The following is a 26,648-nucleotide window of genomic DNA, read 5'->3' on the forward strand; positions in this document are numbered from 1 at the left end:
TAAGCCAATGCCAGGCTTTTTTATGTGCAGGTAAAAGATGGAAAAGAACTGTAATTAAAGATATTACAATTAAACTTTCAAAAAGAAAAAAAAAACTCCCTCTTCTTGTATCTTCTTGATCATTTAACTTGGAACCCTGTGGTTATGTCACGTGCCATATGGTGAAATGCCATATCACCTGCACACGAGTCTATGCCGCAGTTGGAATTTTTGGAACTAATTTAACGCATAGCCCACGGTTATTTACGTGAAAATAGGAAAGTCCAATTTTTGTTTGCTATTTGCAGTTCCTTTAGAAAGTATTCACATCCCTTGACGTTTTCACATTTTGTTGAGTTACAGCCTGAAGTTTGAAATGAATTAAATTTAAATTTTTTGTTACCAATCAACACAAAATACCCCATAATGACAAAGTGAAATTAGTTTTTTAGAATTTTTTTTTACAAATCAATTAAAAGTGAAAAACTGAAATGTCTTGCGTCAATAAGTATTCAACGCTCTGAGTCAATACTTTGAAGAAGTGCCTTTTTCAGCGATTACAGCTTCAAGTCTTCATGGATATGACTGTTTCAGCTTTGCACATCTGGATTTGGGGATTTTCACCCATTCTTCCTTGCAGATTTGCTCAAGCTCTGTCAAGTTGGATGGGGAGTGTCGGTGAACAGGAATCTTCAAGTCTTTCCACAGATTTTCAATGGGATTCAAGTCTGGGCTTTGGGTGGACCACTCAAGGACTTTCTAGTTCTTGTTCTGAAGCCATTCCAGTGTTGCTTTGGCTGTATGCTTGAGGTCATTGTCCTGTTGGAACTTAAATCTTCACTGCAGTCCGAGGTCGTTTGCACTCTGAAGCAGGTTCTCCTCAAGGACTTGCCTGTATTTGGTTCCATTCCATTCATTGTTCCCTCTCTCCTTATAAGTCCCCCATTCCCTGCCACTAGAAAGCATCCCCATAGCATGATGCTGCCACCACCATACTTCATGGTAAGGCTGGTGTTAGATAAGTGATGAACTGTGCTCAGTTTCCAGCAGATGCAGTGCAATGCATTGAAGCCAAAGAAGAGTTCAGTTGGCATCTCATCGGACCACAGAATATGTTGCCTCAGAGTCTTTCACATGCCTTTTTTACAAACTCCAGGTGTGCTGTCATGTGCCTATTTCTCAGGAGTGGCTGACGTCTGGCCACTCTCCCCATAAAGCCGAGATTTGTGAAGTTCTGCAGAGACTGTTATCCTTCTGGCAGGTTCTCCTGTCTCAGCCAAGGAACTCTGTAGTTCTGTCAGAGTGGTCATTGGGTTCTTGGTCACCTCCCTGGCCAAGGTTCTTCTTTCCCAGTTGCTCAGTTTGGTCAGACGGTCAGCTTGAGGAAGAGTCTGGGTAGTTCTATACTCATTCCATTTCTCCCACATACTCTTCTTCGTTGTGGTTAACAGGGCTGCAAGTGTAATTATTTGTACACTGCAAACATGTCCTGATGTAATTATGTTACTTTTATGCTTTGTGTTGGAACACTAATCTGAAACCATTGCGTCAATTTGATAGCATTTATGGCAGATTATAATTGAGTGTTTTCACATTTGTGCATTACATTGGTGTTTAAAAACATTTGTGTTTTCACTTTCGGTCACCAGGGGCCACCAGTGGCTTGTGGGCCGTGCAACGAAGAACAAGGGTACATGCAGTGCCTATGGAAGGTCGACACCCCCTTTCAAAATTTTCACCTTTTGTTGCCTTAAAGCCTCAAATTAAATTGCATTAAATCAGACTTTTTCCACCTTTATTTACACTGCAGAACCCACAAATTTCAGAAAGTTAATTAAAAATACAAAACTCGAATATCTTGTTTGGATAAGTGTCCACCCCCCTGAGTTAATACTTGGTGGAAGCACCTTTGACAGCAATTATAGCTTTGAGTCTGTTGAGATAAGTCTCTACCAACTTTGCACATCTTAATTTGGCAATATTTGCCCATTCTGTGCAAAACTGTTCAAGCTCAGTCAAGTTTCATGGGGATCATTGATGGACAGCAATCTTCAAGTCATGCCACAGATTTTCGATTCAATATAAGTCGGGGCTCTGACTGAGCCACTCATGGACATTTATCTTTTTGTTCCTTAGCCACTCCAGTGTAACATTGGCTGTGTGCTTCGGGTCGTTGTCATGCTTAAAGGTGAACTTCCGTCCTAATTTCAGCTTTTTTTCAGAGCAGCAGGTTTTCCTCTTGAATTTTCTCTATTTTGCTCCATCCATTTTCCGTTCTATCCTAACGAGTTCCCCAGTCCAGGGTTTCCTTATTTCTTGGAGTAGGAGGCTACCATTAAAAAGTAGCAGGTTACCATCGCTGCGAGCAAAGCAAGCGCAGCTGTATGGCCGGGGTCCAAGGCCCACTTAGGGCCCTGGAAGCCGGAAGATCCTAGATGACTGGAGATGCATTCGAGCACGATTTCTGACATGAAATAGTTCTCATATCATCATGCTGTTGGGGTGGAAAACTCCACCAAAACAAGTGGTGAGGCCTATACTGGATGTAGTTGCATTAACATAATGACTGACTGACTGGTTGACTGAAATTTAGCTCTACTGTATAGTTAGTTCAAGCAGCTTTTAAACAAGGTTCATTAATTAAAGGCCATGGTTTAGGGCACACCAAGGTGTCTGGAAGATGGAGTATCTAAGCACTTTAAAAGAGTCATTTTAGCAACATTTGGGCCATACCTTAGTGCTTAGTTCTTAATAGAGAGATGATACTGCACATGGTGGAGTACAGTGGGCAATCTGAAGTAAGTGTGTGACGTAATAGTGTACATGGACTAGCATTCATTAAGGAAACCATATTCCATTTCTCGGATTTCAAAATAGGGGGATGTAGAGATTTCGTGGTGACAAAAAAAAAAATTAAAAAAAAAAAAAATCAAAAAATTGGCGCTGAAGTAAGTAGGCAGCGACCTTTGACATTTTTTTTTTCTCTGAGTAGACAGCTGCTGGTCGCCAGTAACCGGCTTCTAAGGAAACCCCTGCAGTCCCTGCTGATGAGACATCCCTATAACATGATGCTGCCACCACCATGCTTCACAGTAGGAATGGTGTTATTTGGGTGATGTGATGTGCTGGGATTGTGCCAAATGTCACGTTTTGCATTTTGCCCCAAAAGTGCCATGTTGGTTTCGTCAGAATACAAAACTTTTTGCCACATGGCTTCAGAATCTCCGGAGTGTTTTTTTGCATACCTCAAACGGGACTCAAGGTTGGCTTTTTGAGTAATGGCTTCCTTCTTGCCACCTGACCATACAGGTCAGACTTGTGAAGTGCTTGGAATATTGTTGTCACATGCACACAGTGACCAGTCTTTGCCATGAAGGCATGTAGCTCTTTCAAAGTTGTCATTGGCCTCTTGGTGGCCTCTCTGATCAGTCTTCTCCTTGCTTGGTCATCCAGTTTGGAGGGATGGCCTGATCGCCATAGCGTCTTGTTGGTACCATACGCCTTCCACTTCTTCATGATCGTCTTGACTGTGCTCCAAGGGATATTCAAGGCCTTTGAAATATTTTGATACCCATCCCCTGATCTGTGCCTTTCCACAACTTTATCCCAGAGGACTTTTGAAAGCTCCTTGGTGTGCATGGGTTGTCTTTGCTGTGAAATGCACAACTCAGGAGAGGAAACCTACAGGAACAGCTGATTTTATTCTGAAATAATCAGAATCACTTCAATTCAACACAGGTGGAGGCCAATTAACTTGGTGTGTGATTTTGAATGATTTGTTGCACCTGAGCTAATTTACAATTGCTATTATAAGGGAGATGGACACTTATCCACCCAAGATATTCTCGTTTTGTATTTTTAATTAATTTTCTGATATTTGTAGAATTTGTTTTTCACTTGTAACTTGTGGGTTCCGATGTGTAGATAAAGGTGGAAAAGGTTTGATTTATTTCCAGGCTATAAGGCAACAAAAGGTGAAAATTTTGAAAGGGGGTGTCGACTTTCTAAAGGCACTGTATCAGTAAATTGCGTGTAAAAATCTTCTGAGAGTCCATCAGCTGTTTCAAGCTGGTAATTAATGCTGCAAAAGATTCACCTTGGAACAGTTCTGTGGTATAACATGCTAGACTTGTATATTTTATCTAAGTATACATGTATTACTGAAATATTCAATGGAATAAGAGAAAACAAACAAGGTTTTATTCTTTCTCTTGTGATTTATTGCAATGTCACTTGCTGGATAGAACATTTGCATTAAAAGTCCTGGAAAACCACCTTATTGTCCTGGAAAACTCCTGGAAATTTGGTCTTCCATCGCAGTGCGAACCCTGTTAAGTTTTGCTCCTCACAGCCGTATCTCCCCCAGAAAGGGGACCACGAGTCAGCAACCCAAATCCCTCATTTTCACTGAAACATCTTCTCCACAACTATTTGAGAAATATGGACAAGTTTGGTACAATGTATCAGGACAGTAAGGTCTCATGGCGTTTTGCTCTCTATCCAGATCTGCCTGTTTAATATCTCCTCAGAAATCGACAGTCATATGCAGACTAAACTCTTCATGAAACATAAGGCTCATGCCATTAAGTTACGTTGTGCTCTCCATGGCCATACCACTTCAGGAAGGGGGGCCATGGGCCCTTCCCCATAATCCCTCATTTCACCCCGCCTGTTATGGAAATAACCGTCAGTCCCCCATTTTTACTTGTTCAATTAAAAATAATGATGGTGACACTGGAAATACCCACAAGAGCACAGATATGCTTAATAAATTCCTAATAAGACATGAAGCACAGATTTTTATGGACTCCTCCACAGTGGACAACAAAAAAATGAATAATTAAATAATTATAAAGGAAATGCTCTCTCCGAGCCGTGGGCCTGTACACGCCAATGTCAATGGCAGGGTGACTGTTTGGGGGGTTGATATATAAATGGCTACCTGAGGGAGGGGGGAGAGAGAGGAGTGCCTCTCGTACCCGATAGCTATGGGATACAGACTGAGCACCTCGATGGCGAGGATGAGTGAGCAATCACCGGACATTCATGGTAACCTGGCAGTGGAATCTACGCACCCCTCACACTTCATTACTGCTCTGTACTTGCTCTCCACTGTCACGATTCGGCAGTCCTCTCACCATGGCACTGCCTGTGTTGTTTTGGTTCCTGAATGTTCCCTCTTCATTCTCGCAAAACTGTACTCTCCCTCCCACCTGCAGTATGCCTTTAAATAATTTGGGCTGTTGGGGAATGAGGGGGCAGTGCCTCAAGTCTCATGTCTCCCAGAATGGCATGTCTCTGTGCGCTCAGCTAAAGCCATGCTCATTCCCGAGAGGATCACTGGTCCACAGGACTGTGGGAATTTGATGGCAAAGAGTTCAGAGGAGAATTTAAAATTACATATGGGGTGGGGAGAGAGTGGGGTGGGGAAGGAAGAAAGCAGTACCTCAGGTCAATGCACGGCCTCCACACTAAATTAGTCCCCGAATTACATTTGGCCCCGTGTGTGCCCATTCACAAAAGCACGGACATGGCACTCTATACAGGAATACAAATAAAATAGGGGAGCTGGGTTACCACTCCCTTCCATGCACACTTCAATATCGTTTCCTCCAAAGCGGTGAACCTGTATGTAATTTTGGTGGTATTTATTTAATTATTTTAAACTGATACCTTTCTGACAATCGCTCATTCCATTCGTTTTCTGCCACTTTCCACTCATCGTGGAGCTTTCCATGAGCTTGTGATCATCGTTACCGTTACAGTGAAGCTTCACACTTTTGTTTATTTGCTGTTGTGGTTTTGATTTGAGTTTGCTTTTTTCTCTCTCTTGTCCTGTATTGCATGTCATTGTAGTAATGCTTTTCTCGCTGCTTTTTTTTGTCCCCCTCATCAGGTAAAAAGTCTCCAGATGAAGTTGTGAAGAAGTATCTTCAGCCAATGAAGAACCCTCCAGAAGAAGTATGACTTGCTCATAACGAATTCCATAAATCCAGTGTTGTTTTAAATAAATGTTTACCTTCCGTGGTGACCTGGAATGTATCAAAGTAAGCTTGTGCTGCCTTTACACCCAAAACTTGTGGGTTGTTTGTTGTACCCACTTGTCTCGCTTTGTCATTCCCCACCCCACCACACTCCCCTTATGATGCCTTGCTCTTCTCTCCTCACACACACCTTCCTCAGGACTGTACCATCTGCATGGAGAGGCTCACAGGGCCTTCGGGTTATGAAGGCGTAACCAGCTGCACCGGCATGCGTGCCGAGGGCGTCGGGCGCCTGGGTCGCTGTACGCATGCCTTCCACGTGTTGTGCCTCATTGCCATGTACAGTAATGGAAACAAGGTGTGTGTTGTGTGTTTGAATTCCTCCTCTGCAACATCAACAAAAGGGCGTAGCTGGGGGTTTGTAGAGTGTACAAGGTACAGTGGGACGCAAGAAGCAAGCGTGCCAGCATCAACTCCGCTTTATTGCGCGACCAGAAGTACACTCCTGCCACCCCTAGCGGGCGAGGCATGATATACGAAAACCCAACCACGTGACATAGCACACTCCTCCCCTCGTAAAAATGACCCATCACACGATGATAGGACAATCACAACATGACCACCTGAAACCCATCAACACTCATAATCCTCCAAGTACCGCGGCCGCACCCTGACCCGCCTCGGACGGGCAGCGCCGCCAGACAGTCCAGGCTCAGACGCCTCCCGGCTCGTTCGAGGTGACACCCTCGCCGGACTCGCACCTTCCGCCACCCCAACCACCTCCGACCGCCCAGCCTGCCCGACGTCCCCGGGTAGGACGGCATCAGGCGAAGACCTCCTGGGCGTCGGCCCAACCAGCCCCGGCGATACAACGTCAGGTGCCGGCGACATCACCGGTGGGGGTCCCACATCGTTCGGCCCGGGGAGGTGCGGGGGGGGGTGACGCTGAACAGCGATCATGCATTTGGTCCACGTGCCGCTTCCCCACATCCCCACCATCAGTCCGCACCATGCAATTCGCCGGCCCCAGCACCACAGAGACCACCGCCGGCACCCATTTGGAACCGTGGAAATAATCGCGCACCATTACCCGTTGTCCCACATCGAAGCCGCGCAGCCGCGTCGGATGCGACATCGCCCCACTCCCCGACCCTCCAGGTCGCAGCAAATCCAGTCTGGACCGCAATGCCCGTCCATAGAGATGAATGGCAGGCGAATCACCCGTGACAGGATGAACTGCGTTCCTGTAATGGAGCAAAAAGACATCGACCACCGTCTGCACAGGTGCAACACCCCCCCTGCGCAAAGCCCGCTTCAACATCTTGACAAATGACTCAGCTTGGCCATTCGTCTAAGGATGATACGGTGCGGACCTTAGATGTCGAATACCATTTTGACGCATAAACTCATCAAATACACCTGCGATGAACTGCGGACCGTTATCAGAGACCAGAATCTCAGGTAATCCTTTATTAGCAAAGATCGTCCGCAGTTTCTCGACTGTAATGTTTGATGATGTATGCTGCATTACTACAACCTCCGGCCATTTAGAGAATGCATCGATCACAATCAAAAACATTTTGCCATTAACCGGTCCCGCAAAATCTACATGGACCCTCTGCCAAGCTCGGTCTGGCACAGGCCATAGACCCGTGGCTCGACGCGGGTTATCAGCATCTGTCTGGCACGTGGCGCAACGCTTAACCAACTGCTCAATGTCTTTGTCCAACCCCGGCCACCACAACAGGCTACGAGCAAGACTCTTGGTCTTCACGATGCCAAGGTGACTGACATGCAGCTCTTCCAAACACCGCTGCCTGAACCTCGGTGGAATCACCGTCCTCATTCCCCACATTACGCACCGTTGGACCAACGACAGCTCTGATGCACGTGACGTGAAAGGTTGAAATGCCGGTGTCGAAGGCAGATCGCTCCAATTCCCCGTAGAAATCGCCTGGACGACACAGGCAAGCACCGGATCACGAGCCGATTCCACCGCGACCTGCCTGGCCGTGACCGGCCCCGCTTTGGACCTGGCCCAGCGCGAACACATCGACCCGGTCGGCCAACTCAGACGCAGCTGGACCCTCCTCATACGGCAAGCGTGAGAGCCCGTCGCAGTTAGCATGCTTCTCAGTGCTTCGGAACTGAATATCATAATCGTAAGCACCCAGAAACAGACACCACCGCTGTATCCGCGCGGCCGCTACCACCGGCACCCCGCGCTCGGGTCTCAGGATGAATTGAAGCGGTTTGTGATCCGTCTGCAAAGTGAAATGCCGCCCCAGCAGGTATTGATGAAACCTCCGCACACCCCAGACGAGGCTGAGAGCCTCACGCTCATTCTGGGCATATCTGCGCTCTGCTGTGGACAGGGTCCGGGATGCAAAACAAACAGGCCGCTCGGAACCATCGTCCATCCTGTGGGAGAGCACTGCCCCGATGCCATATGCAGAGCTGTGGCATGCCAATAGGAGCGGACGCGCAGGCTCGTAGTGCACGAGGACCGTATCCTCTGTGAGCCGCCGCTTGACGCGGTCGAACGACGCCTGGTGTGCAGGCCCCCAAGCCCAGCGCTCGTCCTTCCTGAGCAACCGTGTTAACGGCGCAAGTTGTGAGCTGAGCCCGCGCACGAACCTTTGGTAATACTGGGCCATACCAATGAACGAGCGCAGCTGCGTCTTGTCACGAGGCGGTGGCATGTGCTGAATCGCCTCCACCTTCCGAGGACCTTTCAACAGCCCCTCCGGCGTGATGATGTGCCCAAGGTATTCCAAGCGCTGCTTGAAGAACGCGCACTTGTCCCTGTTCAAGCGCAGGCCGCACGCTTCTAGCTTTGTCAACACTTGGGCAATGTTCGCAAGATGCTCGTCCGCCGTTTTCCCCGCAATGAGCACATCATCCAGGTAGGTCTGAGCGGGCAGGCCAATGCAAACCTGATCCATGGCTTTCTGCCACAAAGCTGGGGCCGAAGCAATCCCAAAACAGAGTCGGGTATATCGATAGAGTCCTTGACACGTGTTGATTGTCAAAAGCTCGCTACTCCCGGGATCCATCGGCAGGTGAAAATATGCATCACGCAGGTCTAGCTTCGTGAAGTATTGACTCCCCGCCAATCGCGCAAATATTTCATCGATTGACGGCAATGGATATTGCTCCACGCTGAGCCCCAGGTTAACCGTGGATTTGAAGTCCCCGCACAATCGGACGTCTCCATTCCGTTTCACCACCGTGACAACCGGGGTGGCCCAATCTGAGCACGACACCCGTTCGATCACTCCACAGGCCTCCAGCCTATCCAGTTCACCCTTGACCTTGTCCCGCAGGGCATACGGCACAGGACGTGGTTTACAAAACCGAGGAACCACCCCCTCCTTCAAGAAGAGCTTTGCCTCCATGCCCTTGAGTTTCCCAAGGTCGTCGCTAAACAACCCTTGATGTCTTTGAAGAATCTCCTCTAACTGATCCTCCCACCGGCTCGGCAAGGGTTGCACAAGGTGAACTGCGGCCCAGTCTAGCCTGATGCGGGCCAGCCAATCTCGGCCGAGGAGAGACGGTCCCCTCCCCGCACGACGTACACACTAAGCGTGGCGACCTGGCCTTGGTACCGCACAGACACGTCTGCCATCCCGACTGGCGTTATCTTCTCGCGGGTGTACGTGAACAGCGTGAGGTTTGACCTGATAAGCTTCAAGCCGTTGAGTCTACGCGCGGTCTGCTCGCCGATGAGCGACACCGCTGCTCCCGTATCGACCTGGAACGTGATCGGCGTTTTGTTCACTTCGACTTCCACCGTCATCGGGCGCGCTGCCGCCGGGCCAATTGAAAACAGGTCCATCAACGGCCGCTGGTTCCGCCCCGAGTCGCCTCGCACATCGCCGTCCATGACCTTAACGGCGGCCGGTGCCCCACGGCACACACGCGCCAAATGACCCACCTTGTGACAATTTAAACACACGTTGCCTTTATACGGGCACGCACGGTGCAGGTGTTGACCTCCGCATCCCAAGCATATCCGCGGGGTCACCCCGCCGCACGCGCGGTCGCGCGGCGACGTCCGACCCGCATCGATGGTCGTGCGCGCGTCCCGGGGTACTCGCGACCCCGCGTTGCCGGTGATGGCCCGAACATCTCCGCGAGTCTGCTCGACCGCCGTAGCCGTGCTGACCACCGAGTCGAATGTAATGGCTTCACCCTTCAGCCGTAAAACCGCTGAAACCATCTTCGCATCTTGTAAACCAGCAATAAAACGATCTCTGAGCCGAGCTGGACGCTCCCCCGCCGTGAACTTGCAGGCCACGGAAGAACGCTTAATCCGCGCCACGAAATCAGCGACGCGTTCCTCTGCTCCTTTCGAGAGGCGATCGAACTGGTATCGAGCGAGCTGTAATGACTTCTCCGGTGCCATATGTGCTTTCATTTTCTCCACAATGTCTCAAAACGACAGCTCGTCATCCCGGGGCCTGTTCGGTGCCACCAAATCACCCAGTAGTCGATAATGCTCCGCCGAAAGCGAAGCGAGCAAGATCGACTTTTGTTTGCTCTCGTCGACCACATCGTTCGCGTGGAAATAGCATCCCAATTGCTCCGAAAACAATTCGAAGTCGTCTCTGACGAAAACGGGCACAAGTCCGTATTCAACCATCCTCGTCAGCCAACTAAAGTGTACGAGGTGCAGTGGGACGCAAGAAGCAAGCGTGACAGCATCAACTCCGCTTTATTGCGCGACCAGAAGTACACTCCTGCCACCCCTAGCGGGCGAGGAATGATATACGAAAACCCAACCACGTGACGCAGCACAGTTTGGTGTACTACCTTGCTAGATTGTGGACATGAAGTCATGAGATGATTTACAATGGTTTGTAATTGTAATCATTTAGCTTTGAAAGCAGTGCTGATGTTACTCCAAAGTTTTTGGCAATGCAAAGGAGTTTGATAAAGGTGACACAATTCGTGGTTTCCTCGTATTTCCTCTGTTATCTGTCCCTGTTGGTGCTCGAGGCAGGTCATTTGAAACTGCAATGTTGAGTGCATTTTCAAATTAACGTAAAGTGCTATCTTACCTTGAGCCAGCCGAAAAAGAAAGATCTCTAAGTGTGCGTATTTATTTCTCCTGAGTTGGTGAGTATCAAACGTGTTCAAAGAAATTGCCGATGCCAATCAGCTTTTAAACTTGGTGTGTTGGAAAAGATGTTTAAATTTTTTTTTTTTTAAAGGACCATAAGGAGCATGACTGATACCAAGAGGTTTAGACAGAGGAAGAGGCCATTTTGTTCATCACACTGTCCACATTCCGTGTTGTCTATTTAGTTCATGTTATCTTATCTTAACCATTTGAACCTGAGCTCCTTGGACTTTCGGCTCTCCCACCCTGGGTTCCCTGGAGAAAAAAAAACGGCTGCTCAGGTATATGGAGGTTCGAATAGCGGCTGGTAAACTGGCCACTCGGGTTCAAAGGGTTAAAGCAATATTTTCCAATTTCACCTACCTGAACAATTATGAAATGTTTTCTTTTGTTGTTGGTTTTTATTTTTATTTTCATCCTCCCCCTTCCACATCCCCACCCTCCCCATTCTGTTCTCCGCCCGTTTGTGAATTACTGTGCAAAAAAGCAACCTGTGCCTCATTTTGAGGATCAAAACTCGAAAGGATGTTTAGTTATGGCATTCCAACAACCACGACAGCTTTTGAAGATAAAAATCCAGGAATGGAAAGATTGAGAATGTAAACTTGTGTTAGCACCAGTACAAAATTAAGAAGGCCAAATATTACCATGAGGATCAGCAACAGAGACTGAACAATATTTGGACGGACATAAAACATTTTCATAAATCACCGAAGTTTGAAGTGTCACAATCGGCGAGAAACTTGTATGTTTACATCACATCACTATGTTAATAGAGACAGAGTTTAGTTATGAGGCCAAATTATTATTTGAGAAAGGTGAGGAGTCTTTTTTTTAATGGAGGCATTACATTTTGAATGGATAGTTCTGATTTTTAGCTCACTTGCAACATAGTTCCAGGGAGCTTATGGGATGGCACGTCGTCGATCCGTACATAAATACTTTCAACTTCTCGGAAACTACGCATGCGATTTTGATGAAACTTTGCCACGACCTTCAACACCCTGTATGTACCAAAGTTGGTTCATGACATTTTAAAAATCAGGGTCTAATGGGATGTATGGGGATGGGAGTGGGGGTGGGGGGGAAATATGTACTTGCTTTCTTCTCCAAAACTACACACACAATTTCAATGAAACTTGACCACAACCATCATCACCTATGATTAACCAAAGTTTGGTCATGCGATTTAAAGAATGGGGGTTGACCGGGGTTTACAGGAGGGGTACCCCTCAAAATAGATCTTTGCTGATTCCGTCCTATGTTGAGTTACCCCTCAGTATCAATATTCTACCAGGTGAGCACCCAGGGGTATTGCCCCTATTTTTTTATGGAGGCATAAAATATATGTTTCATGTCTGTCCTGAAGATGAGCTTGGAGAAGGTTGAGGTAATGTGGGTCTGACAGCAGAGAGAAATTTATTATCAGTTCAGAGGGGATGGATATAAGGCAGTGAAATAGATTTGTGTATTGAGGTAGAATTGTGATCTGTGGTAGCAGTTGATGTTTCAGAGGAGGAATTCAAACACACAACTGAGGAAGATACAAGTGGATGCAAATGCATGCAGAAAAGTGGAGGGTTTGATGGTGGACAGGAAGACTAAGGGGAAAGTCCTGAGGTCGTGTGAAACACCGGCATACCAATATGGTCTGGGGATGGTGGCACTGACAGAGCAACAACAGAGGCAACCATTTGTAAGAACTGAGTGAGGAGGGTTGTGGGAGTGAGGAGGGTGGATAGGAGGAGGATGGATGAACTGTTGGAGATCGGTGAGCAGATGAGCTTGGTGGCACAATTTGGTAAAGAGCTGGCTGAAGTGGGCTGGACACCAAGTACGGAAAGAGGAACATAGATTTCCGAAGAGTGCACATGTGTTGAAAGAACGAGACAAGAGAAAAAGGGGAAAATGGGGGTTGAGGTGAGAGGATTGGTTGAAAAGGGATGTCAGAAAGATGTAATGCAGAGAGAGGATAGTGGGGGTGTTGTGGACAGAACGAAGCAGCAGCCCAGTACAAGACACTCTCACCCCCATATTTTATGGGATTTTTGAGGAAGGGCATACAAAAGGTCAAATGTCATGTGTCCTTTGAAAATCATTTGACAGACCATAACTTGAGCTTGAAGCATCTGATGTTTTCTCTAACTCTAACTCTAACTCTCTCTCTCTCTCTCTGTCTATCTGTCTCTGTCTCTGTCTCTGTCTATCTATCTCTGTCTATCTATCTCTGTCTCTCTCTCTCTCTCTCTCTCTCTCTCTCTCACACATTGAGATCAAATGTAACAGTGCGTTTAGGTGACATCTAAGGTGGGCGGAGTCAAATTCATCAATACTTTTGCGTTAAATTATATTTTCTTCTTATCTTTCTTCCTTGTTGAAATTCCATGTCATGTACAATATGTTAGCTGGGTTGATTGATTAATCTGAATTTTTCCTTTTACTCATAATTGCAGGATGGCAGTCTGCAGTGCCCTTCATGCAAGACAATTTATGGAGAAAAGACCGGGACACAGCCCAAAGGCTTGATGGAGTTTCACGTGATACCTTATCCGTTGCCTAGCCATGATGATTGCCACACGATCCGCATCATCTACGACATCCGCTCGGGAACGCAGGTGAAGTGGCGTGCTCTGCTCAAGTGTGCTTAATGAAACACATATACAGATCAGAAAGGCAAATAGGTGATTTTATGAAATATTAAAGAGAGAAGCAGATGCTTTGAATTTAAGTCACTTGGAGAAGCGGCATATTGTTGTAGGAAAAAAGAATTCTACATTTTTGCCAACATAATATTGTTACGGCCACAGGTTTCAGGTCTACTACGAGGGGGGTATCCTCGATTTCCCTCGGACTTACCGTGCTTGAGGCCATCGAGGACTAACAACTTTGTGTCGCAGTGGGTTGCTTGGCAACTGTGCCAATTATTCAACCACGTGGTCCAGTGTCCTCCATCTAATTGCTGTTTTACTGGGGATCACGCAGTCTCCTGATTGGGGGACCCGCCCTCGGCTATACACCAAAATTATCTTAATTGGGGCGGCCGAGCAACTGCGAGTGCATACCGGACTTGGAAGAAAGCCAATTGATTGGGGAATTATAACCTCCCTGACTAACCTAGGTGGGAACAGCGCTGGACCAATGGGGAAAAGATAAACACAGACTGATCGAAAATGAAGTTCAACAAAAGGGGATTTATTCGTTACAGGACGATGTAAAATGCGAAGATACGGTGCTATGCAACATTTTAATGCACAATTAAGCAATCAAAAGGGGAAATGCGGTTTAAAAAAAAATGTATATAAGGATAATGGTCGCAAGCAATTAGGACTGCAAGTGAATATAGGAAAGAAAAATGGACAAGAAGCAGAACTTGACTCTATGCCTTACCTCCTGGGTAAGGTACCCATTAGACATGGGTACCCAATCAGACCAACCACAGAAGAAGAAGATAATGGAAGAAAGAGAGATAGAATGAGGTCATTGGCCTTTTTGCTCACCAGGTGGGGGCAATGGTGTCTGAAGGTGCTTGCTCGTTGTGCATGTGGTGCAAGAGGAAACAAAGTGCGTAGCAGTGGTTTTGCCCTGAAAAGGACAGTTGGTGGCAGCAAAGGACTCATCAAGCTCCTGCGTTAAAGTAGAACGATATATCAGGAAAGCAAAGGAAAGAATGTGTGATATAAATAAGCTACTGTGTGAGAAGTCTAAAGAGTGTGTATGTGTGGCTTTACTTTGGCCCTAATTACTGTGCTCGCTCCGTCCGCCCATCGCTCCGGCTTCACAGGTCTGACCCGCCAACGTGAGCGCCACCTTTCGAGCCCTGATCGTTCTCTTGCAAAGCCCCACAAAGCAAGCATAGGATGAGCACCAAAGCCAAGAACCAACACGGATATGAATGGCCAATTAGTGCCTGTTGTTGTCCTGAAGTTTTGATAAAGTACGGAGAATGGAGGCGCCTGCCATTGTGTCCTGAGTTACCTCCCTTGTGCTTCCAAGCCACGGCAGCATCTGTGAGGGATGTAGATGAGATGATGATGATTATGATGGAAGGAAGGTGGGTATTTCGTGTGTGGTGGAGATGGCATTGTGGTTAGTGGGTTGTGAGGTATTTCGGGTCTTGGCGTGATGAATCCATCCATTGGGACCATACTCTGTGCAGAGCGTTTGTGCTGCCGAAGCAGTCTTCTTGGCTATTGGGCACAATCCTGGATGGGTCGTCACTCCGACACAGTACACCAGCAAGCTGGTACTCATTTTGCCAACCTCAGAAGGATGACAGGCTGAGTCAACCCCACCTGGTATTAATTCAACAGCCAAGTGGGATTTGAACTCGGAATCACTAGGATCCCAAGCCCACCGCTCTCGCCATTAAGCTAACACCAGTGGTGATGGCATGTGTAATGTCTTAATGCAATGTAAATTCATGTGTGAAATAAAACCAAGTGTAAATAAAAATGTGGACTGGTAAATAATAAGTGTTGTGTATTTCCTACATCATATGGCCTGGTGTTGGCTTCGTGATTTGGGTGGCTGGCTTGGGATCCAAGAGTCCTGAGTTTGAGCCCATTGGCCACTGAATTAACACTAGGGGGTTGACGCAGCCTGTCATCCTTCTGAGGTCGGCGAAATGAGTACCAGTGTACTGGTCCTGGTGTATGCCCCGGTTAGAATAGGTGTACCATATCCCTGTGTATCGTAAGAGGTGACCAGATAAAGACCAGATCCTGTGTCAGGAAGGGCATCCGGCCATAAAACATTGCCTCAAGAAGGGAAGGGTCTACTCTGAACTTAAACTATGGAAATAACTAAACTGAGGGACCTGTATGTTTTGCACATTTGCCTTCCGGGCCGATTCGTAGAACCGCAACAATATGTAGGTTGCTCACCATAGAGCCTTGTGATGAAAATTCTTTATTATTCTTTAATAATACACCTCACTTTATGCTCCCTCAACAGTAAATCTGATCGACGGACTTGCAGGTAGTATGAACCTTTACTTGTCCTTGGAGTCAATGCCAGATATTTGAGTATCCATTTGAGGTTATTCTTGGTGTTGGCTTAATGATTAGGGTGGTGGGCTTGGGATCCTGGGGTCCTGAGTTCAAGCGCTTTTGGCTGCTAAATTAATACCAGGTGGGGTTGACTCTGCCTGTCATTCTTCTGAGGTTGGCAAAATGAGTGCCAGCTTGCTGGTGTACTGTGTCGGAGTGACGACCCATCCAGGATTGTGCCCAATAGCCAAGAAGACTGCTTAGGCAGCACCAATCCTCTGCACAGAGTATGGTCCCAATGGATGAATGGATTTGATGTTCCTCGGGTATTCATGAGAATAGAGAATTTTGGTTTTCATTGCGAGGCGTTGTCTATATGTTATAGTAAACTGGTTTTGAATAATCCAAATCTAAGGGATAGTCAGGCTGATATTCTTAAAGTCAGAAATGTGTCTTAAAATAAATTTTGTTTGTATATTTCCATATATGTATATCAACAGGGTCCTGAGCATCCCAATCCTGGCAAAAAGTTTACGGCTCGTGGCTTCCCTCGGCACTGTTATCTCGCAGACAATGACAAAGGCAGAAAGGTATGATGCCATGTCAATCCATTGTCTTTGTAGCAACTTATCCTTTAAACAGCACTAGTTGCACTACTTTTCCAGTATATCATAATGTGTGTATTTTTCATTATGCAAGTGTGATGAGTTGTGTAGTTTGCCATGGGGCAATTGTGTGATGTCCAGTTTGATAACATGCTAACTCTAACCCTGAAAATCCTACATTTAAACTGCTATTTATTGACTTTTACGGAGGCTTCCAGACGAGTACGCCACTCTAACTTTTTGCTGAAACAACCAAAGCTCTCTTGTTTTTAACTTGCACTCAAAATATATGATTGCACAACATTGTTATGCATCTCACACAGGTATTGCAGTTGCTAATAGTGGCGTGGGAACGCCGCCTTGTGTTCACCGTGGGCACTTCAAACACAACCGGGGAGACGGACACCGTCGTGTGGAATGAGATACATCACAAAACAGAGTTTGGTTCTAACGTCACAGGCCATGGATACCCCGACCACAACTACATGGACAACGTGCTAGCAGAACTGGCAGCTCAAGGCGTGCATGATGACTGATTATTTTGGTGTGGCTCTTGTAAATCTGACATGTTAAAATGATGCCACCTGGGGTGGGGGGGGGGGCACCGAGTTTGAATACACCTGAATATCCTCATGGGAAGAACACAGCTAATCAGTTATCTGTGTGGCACAGGTAGATATTCTTGAGTTTATCAGATATCAGCATGAGTTGTTCAGAATATCCCGAACATTGCTTTGAAAAGATATCTTAGTCATTATTCATTACTGCTCGCTGGCTCATCACTTTGAGTCGAGCATACTGCTGCCATGCAGGACCTGTACCTATTCAGAGAAAGCACCTGTGGATATTTGGGAAACGTTTATATTCCATATATTTACACAGCTCTTCAATGACCAAGGACGTTGCTAGCCTTGCAAGGCCCATGCCGCTAGGCCTGCCACTTCATGTGCACTTGTCTATCAGTTTAGTAAATCTATCCAACGACTTTTCAGCATTTTCCGACTAATATCAATAAAGTGCTTCTAGTGCAGCCACTAAGTTTGTTCTTGTGTGCAGGCCAGCTACGGTATTGAAAGTTAAATTGGTGTGTGTGTGTGTGGCGTGTGGTTTTACGTTCTCGTTCATGGTCCGGACAAACACCAAACGTCGCCAATCCAATGCTGAAACAGTTTCTTACGTGTAGAAATAGGATGAGATGGTGAATACATCCTTAACAATAAACATATTTCTTGAAAAGAATGATGGGATGAAGAGTTGAGCCAACCGAAGCCAGACAGATCCAGTGGACAAACGGCAACATAAAAAGGAATGGGTGGGATGACACAAACATGTATTACAAAACCAAAACTATACTCAATTAAGGCACCCACTCAGTCACTCACTCCAAGAATGGTGAACGGCAATGATTTTGGGAGGCGTTCTGCTGTGGTGCTTCTGCTGTGCTGCACCAGCGTGTTCTCATGCTATGCCACACCAATGTAATCCCGTGCTTTCTCAGGACTCACTATAACTCTCTGTGCTCTTATGAACTCTGTTACTGGCTGTCACTCTTGTGTGCTGGCCAGCCTCATCCCTCCATGTGGACATGCTTCTCCAGCCCAGCGAACGGCTGCCCCGGTGCCGGGCGTTCCCATTGCCCACAGCACTCTGCCTTCTTCAGTTGCTGTTCCTGCCATTACCATGCGTGTTCTGGATCTGCATCATCATTCTTGACCAGGAGGACCATGTGGGAATTTTATGGGTCCGTGTGGGAAGTGCTATTACTTCCTGAGGTCACTTACCTCTAATTCCTGCATAAAAGAACAGCGCATATAATTTAAAACCTCAGCCGTGCGCTAACGCTATCAATAACAACACCGCCTTCCTTGGTACACATGAAAACAGGAGGAATTAACCTCGCATGTCCCTGGTTACAATGGGAAAAGTCTATCCGATTCGAGCACATGGGCATGCTAATTTAACAGTTCTCATGACGCTCCCACGAAGATCCATCATCGTGGCCATGATCCCAGCTTGAGCACTTACACATTCTCCCTCTAATTAACTTACCCAATAAATTGGTGAGGGATGTGGAAAGCGAACTGCATCTGCCTCTCCTTAATCAACTCGTCATTCTACCCCCCTTGTTTCAAAAGTTAATTATTTCATCAAATGTACAAGAATTCCCATCTTCACAAGCAAATAAACAATTGTGTTTGTGTGCAAGCATGCGTTTTTATGTTGATGGTTTGTAATGATGCCAAACGTCGCCAATCAAATGCCAAAACGGTTTCCCATAAGCAGGAAATGAAATGAGGTGGTGGGCATATTCTTCGTATTTAAATAAATAATGGGATAGGGAGTCGAGGCAACAAAAGTCGGACAGATCCTGTCCACACGCGACAATGTAAATTGGGAGGGGTGGGGGTATGAATAAGACTAACTTGTCTTAAAAGACAACTGTACCCCCAATAAGGCGTTCACGCAATCATACTTTGAACAATGGGGAACAGGCAAGGGCTGTGAGAGACGTTCTGATGCGCCCCTTCTCACTGCGCCATGCCAGCTCGTTCACATACCAGAATGCCGCACCAATACTTTCTCGTACAAGAGAGCCATCCGTACCAGAGGGATCTCTTGCTGCATTGCAACAATGTGATCTCTTGCTATATCAGGGGTTACTGTAACTCTGCTCGTACACAAACTCTCAGTGACTGGCTGTCACTGCCCACGACCAACCCTTATGTCTCCCCATGGACATACTTCCAAGCCCAGCAAATGGCTGCCTGGTGTCTCTGGGAACGGGCGTTCCCACAGCGCCCCATCTTCTTTGCCGGATATTACTGTGCATGTTTCAGGCCAGCATTATCATGCTTGACTCAGCAGGCCATGTGGGAGATTTATGGGTCCATCTGCGAAGCACTATTACTTCCTGAGCTCACTAACTCCCATCTCTGCTTGACCATATTTGACAGGAAAGCTCATATAATTTACAACCTTATCTCATGTTCGCTTCTATCAACAACACCACCACCTTCGTCAGTGCATATTAAAAACAGAACATATTAACTGGTAGCTCGGTAAACGTGTCCCTGGTTACAATGGAAAAGTCTGTCTTACTCGATGACACGGACCATGCTATCGCAACAGTTCTAACTTGGGATCCCCACACACTATATATATATATATATATATATATATATTGTTATGTAGTTGCAGCCTTCGGCTTCGTACAATTTCCCGGTTCAAATCCCAATGAACCACATCAAAGCAGTCGTAATGGCCAACTGATTTAATTGTTCTGGGTTTGATCACGGGCCTGTCTGCCAAGATACCGTACCCAAATGGAACCACAGTGCCAGTCGATGCGTCATACTGATGGTACCTTACTCATGGCAACGGAGCGAAGTCGCTGGGTACAGGCACGGTCCCGTTTGGGGTGTTAATCGCCCAAACCCACTCTGTCCTTTAAAGGGGAACCCAAATGCTCAGACCACCTCGATGCTAATATATCACTTGACACCAAACAAAATAGATATGATGTCTTTTTCTGATTTCCAAATTACAAATCTGGTGAATTTGCAATAAAAAGTCGAGAACTTCTTCGGATTAGCTGTGATATCACACCTGGGAGTCCATTGCTAGAAAAGTATTGTGTACGGGTTCCATGGCTGTTGGATTAAACTCAAACGGCGAATAATTTTCTATTTTCCACAAATATTCCGAGTCGATGTGTCCTTGGCGCTTGTGTGGAATACAAACCAAGATGGTTTCATGCTGCACCAATGGCTGAAAGACTGAAGTTTTTTTCAGAAATTGGACGAAGTTCGTCCGAAATACCCGAGTGTGCATCGGGCCAAGAAATCTTCGCTTTTGTGCTCGGAACATGTTACAGCCCACTGTTATGAAACAACAGAGATAGCTCAATCTTGTGGTTATCTGCACGATTGAGAGAGGATTACAATCCCAATGATTAAGCGGAAGAAACTACCGTCACTCAAAACCGTAACACCATCTTTACCGAGCTACCAGCACATGTGCACGGATAATTTGAGTGGTGAATGAAACACCTGTTACCATTGCCCGCAGTTACCACAACAGCACCTGAAAATAATTGTCTATTATCAACACAAATATCTACAAATCAAATGAACCACCATCTATTTATTGTGGAGAGAAAGTATGTATATATCATCTACTCCTCCGAGAGAATTTGACCGAGGACACTAAAACTTTCAGTCCCTCCACCATCTGCCCATAATCTCTTCCACCACCCCACACCTCCTTCTCCCATCCTCCCACAATAATCACCCCCACAATATCCACCACCATCCACACACAATCCCCATCCACTATCAAGGGACATCGACACCTTATGGACATGACAGCGGACATGGCACAGATACAAATGGGGTCCGAGGAAAGTATGAAACGGGACAAGCCATCAATTTAACAGAAAATCAAAACCAACCGAGCTGAATCGACCATGTTATCAGCGTTTTCATTTTCACAAACACTTCCACCTTCTTCCTCCGAATCGCTCGCACAAGGCTTGAAATGATTGGGCCCCTCAATTCCCCTGAAAGCTTTTCCATTACTAATTTTATCTCCATGAGTTTTTTTCAAAATCCCACTGATCGGTTTCAACATTCTGAGAACGATCAGAGTTCCGAATGACGGTGGAATCTGTATCGGAATCTGAGATACGACATGTACTGTGTCTCCATCTCCATGTTTCTCAATCTGGCTTCCAGATGTGATGTCACTGGTGAAATCGAAAATGGACACTTTATGGCTTTTTTGGACACTTTGTGATTGGCAAGAAAAGTTTTAAAATATTTCCCTTCAAATTAGACAGTGATTAATGATTCTCAATGGTTTTCAGGGGGAAAAAAAAAATGTATTTGGGCTCGCCTTCAACAGACGTCGGTAATTTTAATAGAGATCAGAAACACTCGAATGCACCCATAGACCAAGTGGTTTTTTTAAGGGTATTGACACACACCCCCAGATTGGGGTGAGAGGGGCGATCTTGAGTGTCGAGGTCACGTTTCCCACCCATACTTGTGCTTGATTGCCTATCCGACCCTTTTAAAGAAGAATTAAAAACAGATTACATGCAAATATGAGAACATTAAAAGGGGATGAAGGGATAGTGGTTTTCAACACACACATTAGGGAAGGGAACACAGCAGCTTTGTACAAATATAACAGTGCTTGTTCGATATCACAATATTGAATTACCTCACACTTATTCTAATACGTGCAAAATGGGGAATAACTACCGCTATATTATGCAAATATACCCCTTAGAAATCATTCCCACAACACTACCCCCACATTCCTTCGTCACATTCTCCTGAGTCTGTGTCCAGAAGAGGGAGCAGTGTGAATTATGTCTCCACTTACTGTACATTATTACTCCCCACCCGAGTCTAAACCCGCGTGGAGTAATTCAAAAACAGAGTCCATCCCGAGTCAAATGCATCGTTCCACTAATCCGACTCATTCACTCACGAAAGCACGTATCTTGTACCACTATATTAGGATTTAATTTTCACAAAATGTGTGGTTGGGGTGGGAGTGAGCATACTTGGGGGCTCTTCTTCTTTTGCTGAACTTCCCTATGAAGTTTATTGTGTCTGGTTCCCCGGACCCGATAGCACTTCCCTACCCAACACTGTATATTAGGGCCCTGGGTCCCACCACCACAACCTGTTCCTGCCTGTCAACACCCGTTGAACACACATTGGCCAATATGGCCTCTCGAGCAATGGTGAGTTCTGGCTTGTAAGGCCCACCACAATTGCACACAAGGTGTCTTCATGGCCCCCGCTGACCTTTCCCCCAGATTGTGCTGAGGGGCAGGGGTGCAGATCTTGAGGGTCGAGGTCATGTGTCTTGTCCAAACTTGTGCCTGATTTTATGAAATATTAAAGCCAGATTAAAAAGGTGAGAACATTAAAAAGGTTATGAATGGATGACAGTTTTCGACACACACGAGGGAAGATAGCAGCTTTCCACACATATAACAATGCATATTCTATATCACAATTACATTATTTCACACTTACGCAAATACATGCAATGTGGGAAATAACAACCCTTTACTATGTAAAATTACCCCCGAGAAGTCATTCCAACAATAATTATATATATATATATATATATATATATATATATATATATATATATATATATACATATACATATACATATACATATACATATACATATACACACCTCACTGCAATGGATGTACCATCCTCTTTCCAGAGTGTTGGAGCAGTTTCTTGGCAAGGACTATACTGTGTGGTTTTCCATTGTCTTCCTTGCAAGGAAACAGCACATACCATTTTTTAAAATATTTGGTATGACTCGTAATGGTTAAAGGTTAGAGCATCTACGAGTCTGGGGGGGGGGGGGTCGGTAGTTCAAACCCCGGTCAAGTCCTACCAAAGACTTTAAAATGCTACGTGCTGCTTCCTTGCTTGACAACAACATTTAATATAGTAGAGCATGGACAAACAACGCTGGGAAGACAATGGCAAATTACCCAGCATAACCCTTGCCAAGAAACTGCTTTGGCAACACCAATGCTCTCTCCATAGAGTATGGTACATCAAATTAAATATATATCTGAATATGTATATGTATATGTATATACATTTGATTGAGATGCCCTGTACTAATCCTTTCTCCATTTTTTTTATATTTTTGGGGGAGAGTCAATTCGAGGTTTGTGTATTTTCTTTGCTGCCTCCGGCCCTCTAGGATGCAGTAAGTGGGTGGTGCATCCCGCTGACCTTGTGTATGTTCCAAAGTGCGACTGTATCCATGTGAAATTGTTGAGATTCGTGGAGAGCCCTCATCTTAGCAGAGAAGCTCGAAGGAGATTTGAGTGAAGGAGATATTTGTATTGTATAATTAGCACTACCTATTTTTGGCTTTATCGCCATTTTGGCAAGTGAAGTTTGTTTTAACCACTCTCCTTACACTGGATCTTGTGAGAAATAATTGGATATTCGAGTGAAGGAGTTGATGGTCGTGAGGTGTGGAGCGTGCATCGAGAGAAGGGTTGGTACCTGCAATTGATTGGAAAAATGTCAAAATCCAAACAAAAATGTAACATTCCATAAACTTGTATTTCCCTTGTTTATGTTTGAAGGCTTGTTCCTTTCCATTCATTAAGTGGGGGAGGGGGAGGGGGGTGGAGTTGAATGTTCTTTTTCTTTCCTGTGTTTTTTTTTTTTTTGGTCACTTTCTTCTCCCTCCCCCCCATTTATTATGTGCATCAATGCTGGGAGAGGATGTGTGAGAATATGCATGGTTGTAGCTGCAGTTTTGTTGGTATGTCTGAAACCACTGCATAGTGTAGCTTGAATTTCACTCATGTGGTGTCTGCATTGGGGGGGGGGTGGTTGGTGTATGGCATATTTTGACATCTTAGTCTTTGTGTTAATAGCTCTTTGTCTTTTTTATTTTAAACATTTATTAGCTATTTATTTTTATTTTGGTTTTATTTTTCCAAAGCCATGCACTCTTTATATATATATATATATATATATATATATATATATATATATATATATATATATATATGCTAAATACAGTTACAGAACATGCTTTGCACAAAATGGGAGAGGAAACTCAGCTAATTGGAAAAAAAAGGGCTCCAAAGGCTGACAGGTGGTACTACATATGCATTGCTTTTTGGGGAGGTCAAAATTGTCACCATTTGTCATTGTTCTGTGTAGACGTCCACTAAGGATGTCCCAGGCACAGCTTTCTCGGATTTTATTATCCTCTCCACCCCTTCCAATACCCCTCCTCCATAAATTGAGTTGTTGAGCTGATGAAGCCAGGTGAGTAGTTGTAACGAACGTGTTTTCAGGGTACGTGGGTGATTAAAATTTTAAAAATCATTCTGGTACAAAGTGGCCTTTTATTGATATTAAAATGTCACCAACAATTATCTTTGTCTCTTTAAAAGTGTTTGTCTCTGAGGCTGAAATGTTTGCATTTTACCTGCTTTGTTGGACGTTGTTTTAAAGCCTCGACTTTGACTGTGTAAAGCACAGCTCGCAGGCTATTGTGAATGCAAAATATTTTCATGTTATGTGTGTGCAATTTAAATTTTCATTTCACGTTTTTTTTTGTGCTAAACTCCTCTGGTCACGAGCCCTGTTAAGATGCTTAATAGGCTGTTAGAAGTGCGTGGGATACATCGTTACAGTACTTTATGATTGTGGGTGTGTGTCTTCACCCATGACTGCATTGAGAGGTTTTTGCTTGAGTTGGGTTGATAAAAATGAGGACTGTTAACTTTTAATGATGTGTGGAGCTAACACATTTATAATAACAAGTCAGCAGATGGTTCTGCAGTAACGACCTCTTTCCCACATAGTAATGATTCTTCTGAATCCTTCAAAATGTACCCTGAGTTCCCTGTAAGAATTTTGACAAAAAGATGTTTGTATCCTCAATTTTATGGTTTTTTTTTTTTGTAATATTTAGAGTGCTTAATTTTTTTTTTTTTTCGTTATTAACATGTCTAACCTGTAATATCTTGTATAAAGATGGCACAAATAAAATGTTCAAAAGAAGTTTTAATTATTGCATACGAGCAGAGTACCCACCCAACGAGTGATCTTGTTCCAAGCGTGAAACATATTCTTCTGGTGCATACCTTTTATTTTGGCAGTGTATAGGTAAATGACAGCTCTGTGTAAGCAAAAATAAATAACCTGGGTTACGTGTATGAAGCAAAAACACCGACTGCTTCCAATTCAAAACACCTCACTGCACTGGAAAATGTGGGGGCACGGATACTGCACCAACTGTAAATGGTGCAGACTTGAAATATCCAACCCCCACCTGGAGGTGGCCCAACAGGATACACATTTACAAAGAGAATCTGCATTCCCCTCTCACCCCCCCTACCCCCACCCCCAAGACCACTGGCAAAGATAAAAACACCCCTACACAGTAATACTGATCCGATGCAGCAAGTGTGGATGTAATCAGCCCAGAACTGTAGGAGTTAGTAGCATGACAAACAAACTCCAGTCTGTGATTTATAGTAAAGATCATTCATGCTACATTGTCTCAAACAGTAACAATATACAGGAAACACACTATATATATATATATATATATATATATATATATATATATATATATATATATATATATATATATATATATATATATATATATATATATATATATATATATATATATACATATATATATACATATATATATACGACACACACATACATATGTATGTAGACACGACCGGTCTTAAGATTTAGAACACCCCCATTTTTCCAGTTTTTACTGAAATTTAAGCAGCTTAATGTTTCAACGTACTCTGAAATTAAAGCAGAGAATAAATAAACAATTGCAGATAAAAAAAGAAATCATGGAATCGTTTTGTTGAACAACATTTAATCTAAATTTTTTACTCATCAAAGTAGCCACCTTTTGCAGATATAACAGCCGAACATACTCGTGGCATTCTTTCTACAATGGAAATCAAATATTGTTCGGAAAGTTCTTCCCAACACTGTTGCAGAAGTTCCCACAAATGTGTTGCACTTGAAGGTTGCTTTGCTTTCACCCTTCTGTCCAGTTCATCCCAAACCAGCTCGATTGCGTTTAAGTCTGGAAACTGCTGGCCATTCCATGATTTGAAGCCTCCCATCTTGTTCTTTTCTTCTTAGGTAGTTCTGACATAGCCTGGAGGTATATTTTGGGTCGTTATCTTGCTGTAGGATGAACCCCTGACCAACTAGGTATAGACCAGAGGGCTTGTTGGTGCAGCACATGGTGCTGTAAAATGCTGTGGTAGCCCTTTTGGTTCAGGGTGCCAGTCACTCTGTGCAAGTTGCAGACTCTGGATCGAGCAAAAGAGCCCCATATCATCACGCTTCCTCCTCCACGTTTGACAGTTGGGGTTACACATTGAGGAACCATCCTTTCG

At 45.0% G+C, this 26,648-nt stretch overlaps 1 protein-coding gene across 3 annotated transcripts in view; it reads left to right on the forward strand.

The window, feature by feature from the left end:
• The window catches only part of LOC147028739 (E3 ubiquitin-protein ligase DTX1-like), a 60,850-nt gene extending 36,081 nt beyond the window's left edge, over nt 1-24,769 (forward strand). For 2 of the 3 annotated variants that reach the window (XM_085879411.1, XM_085879412.1), the window contains exons 5-9: nt 5,876-5,940; nt 6,163-6,321; nt 13,542-13,703; nt 16,577-16,666; nt 17,005-24,769. In XM_085879411.1, the coding sequence (XP_085735537.1) occupies nt 5,876-5,940; nt 6,163-6,321; nt 13,542-13,703; nt 16,577-16,666; nt 17,005-17,217 (689 nt within the window). In that variant the 3' untranslated portion in view covers nt 17,218-24,769. Of the gene's footprint in view, nt 1-5,875; nt 5,941-6,162; nt 6,322-13,541; nt 13,704-14,869; nt 15,140-16,576; nt 16,667-17,004 lie in introns of those variants that run through there. The other variant, XR_015057690.1, reaches the window with a different exon arrangement.
• The last annotated feature ends 1,879 nt before the right edge of the window (nt 24,770-26,648 follow it).

The sequence above is a fragment of the Eptatretus burgeri genome, chromosome 4 (genome assembly GCF_056783735.1).
Source record: "Eptatretus burgeri isolate ZD-2024b chromosome 4, Ebu_testis_v1, whole genome shotgun sequence".
Lineage (NCBI taxonomy): Eukaryota > Metazoa > Chordata > Myxini > Myxiniformes > Myxinidae > Eptatretus > Eptatretus burgeri.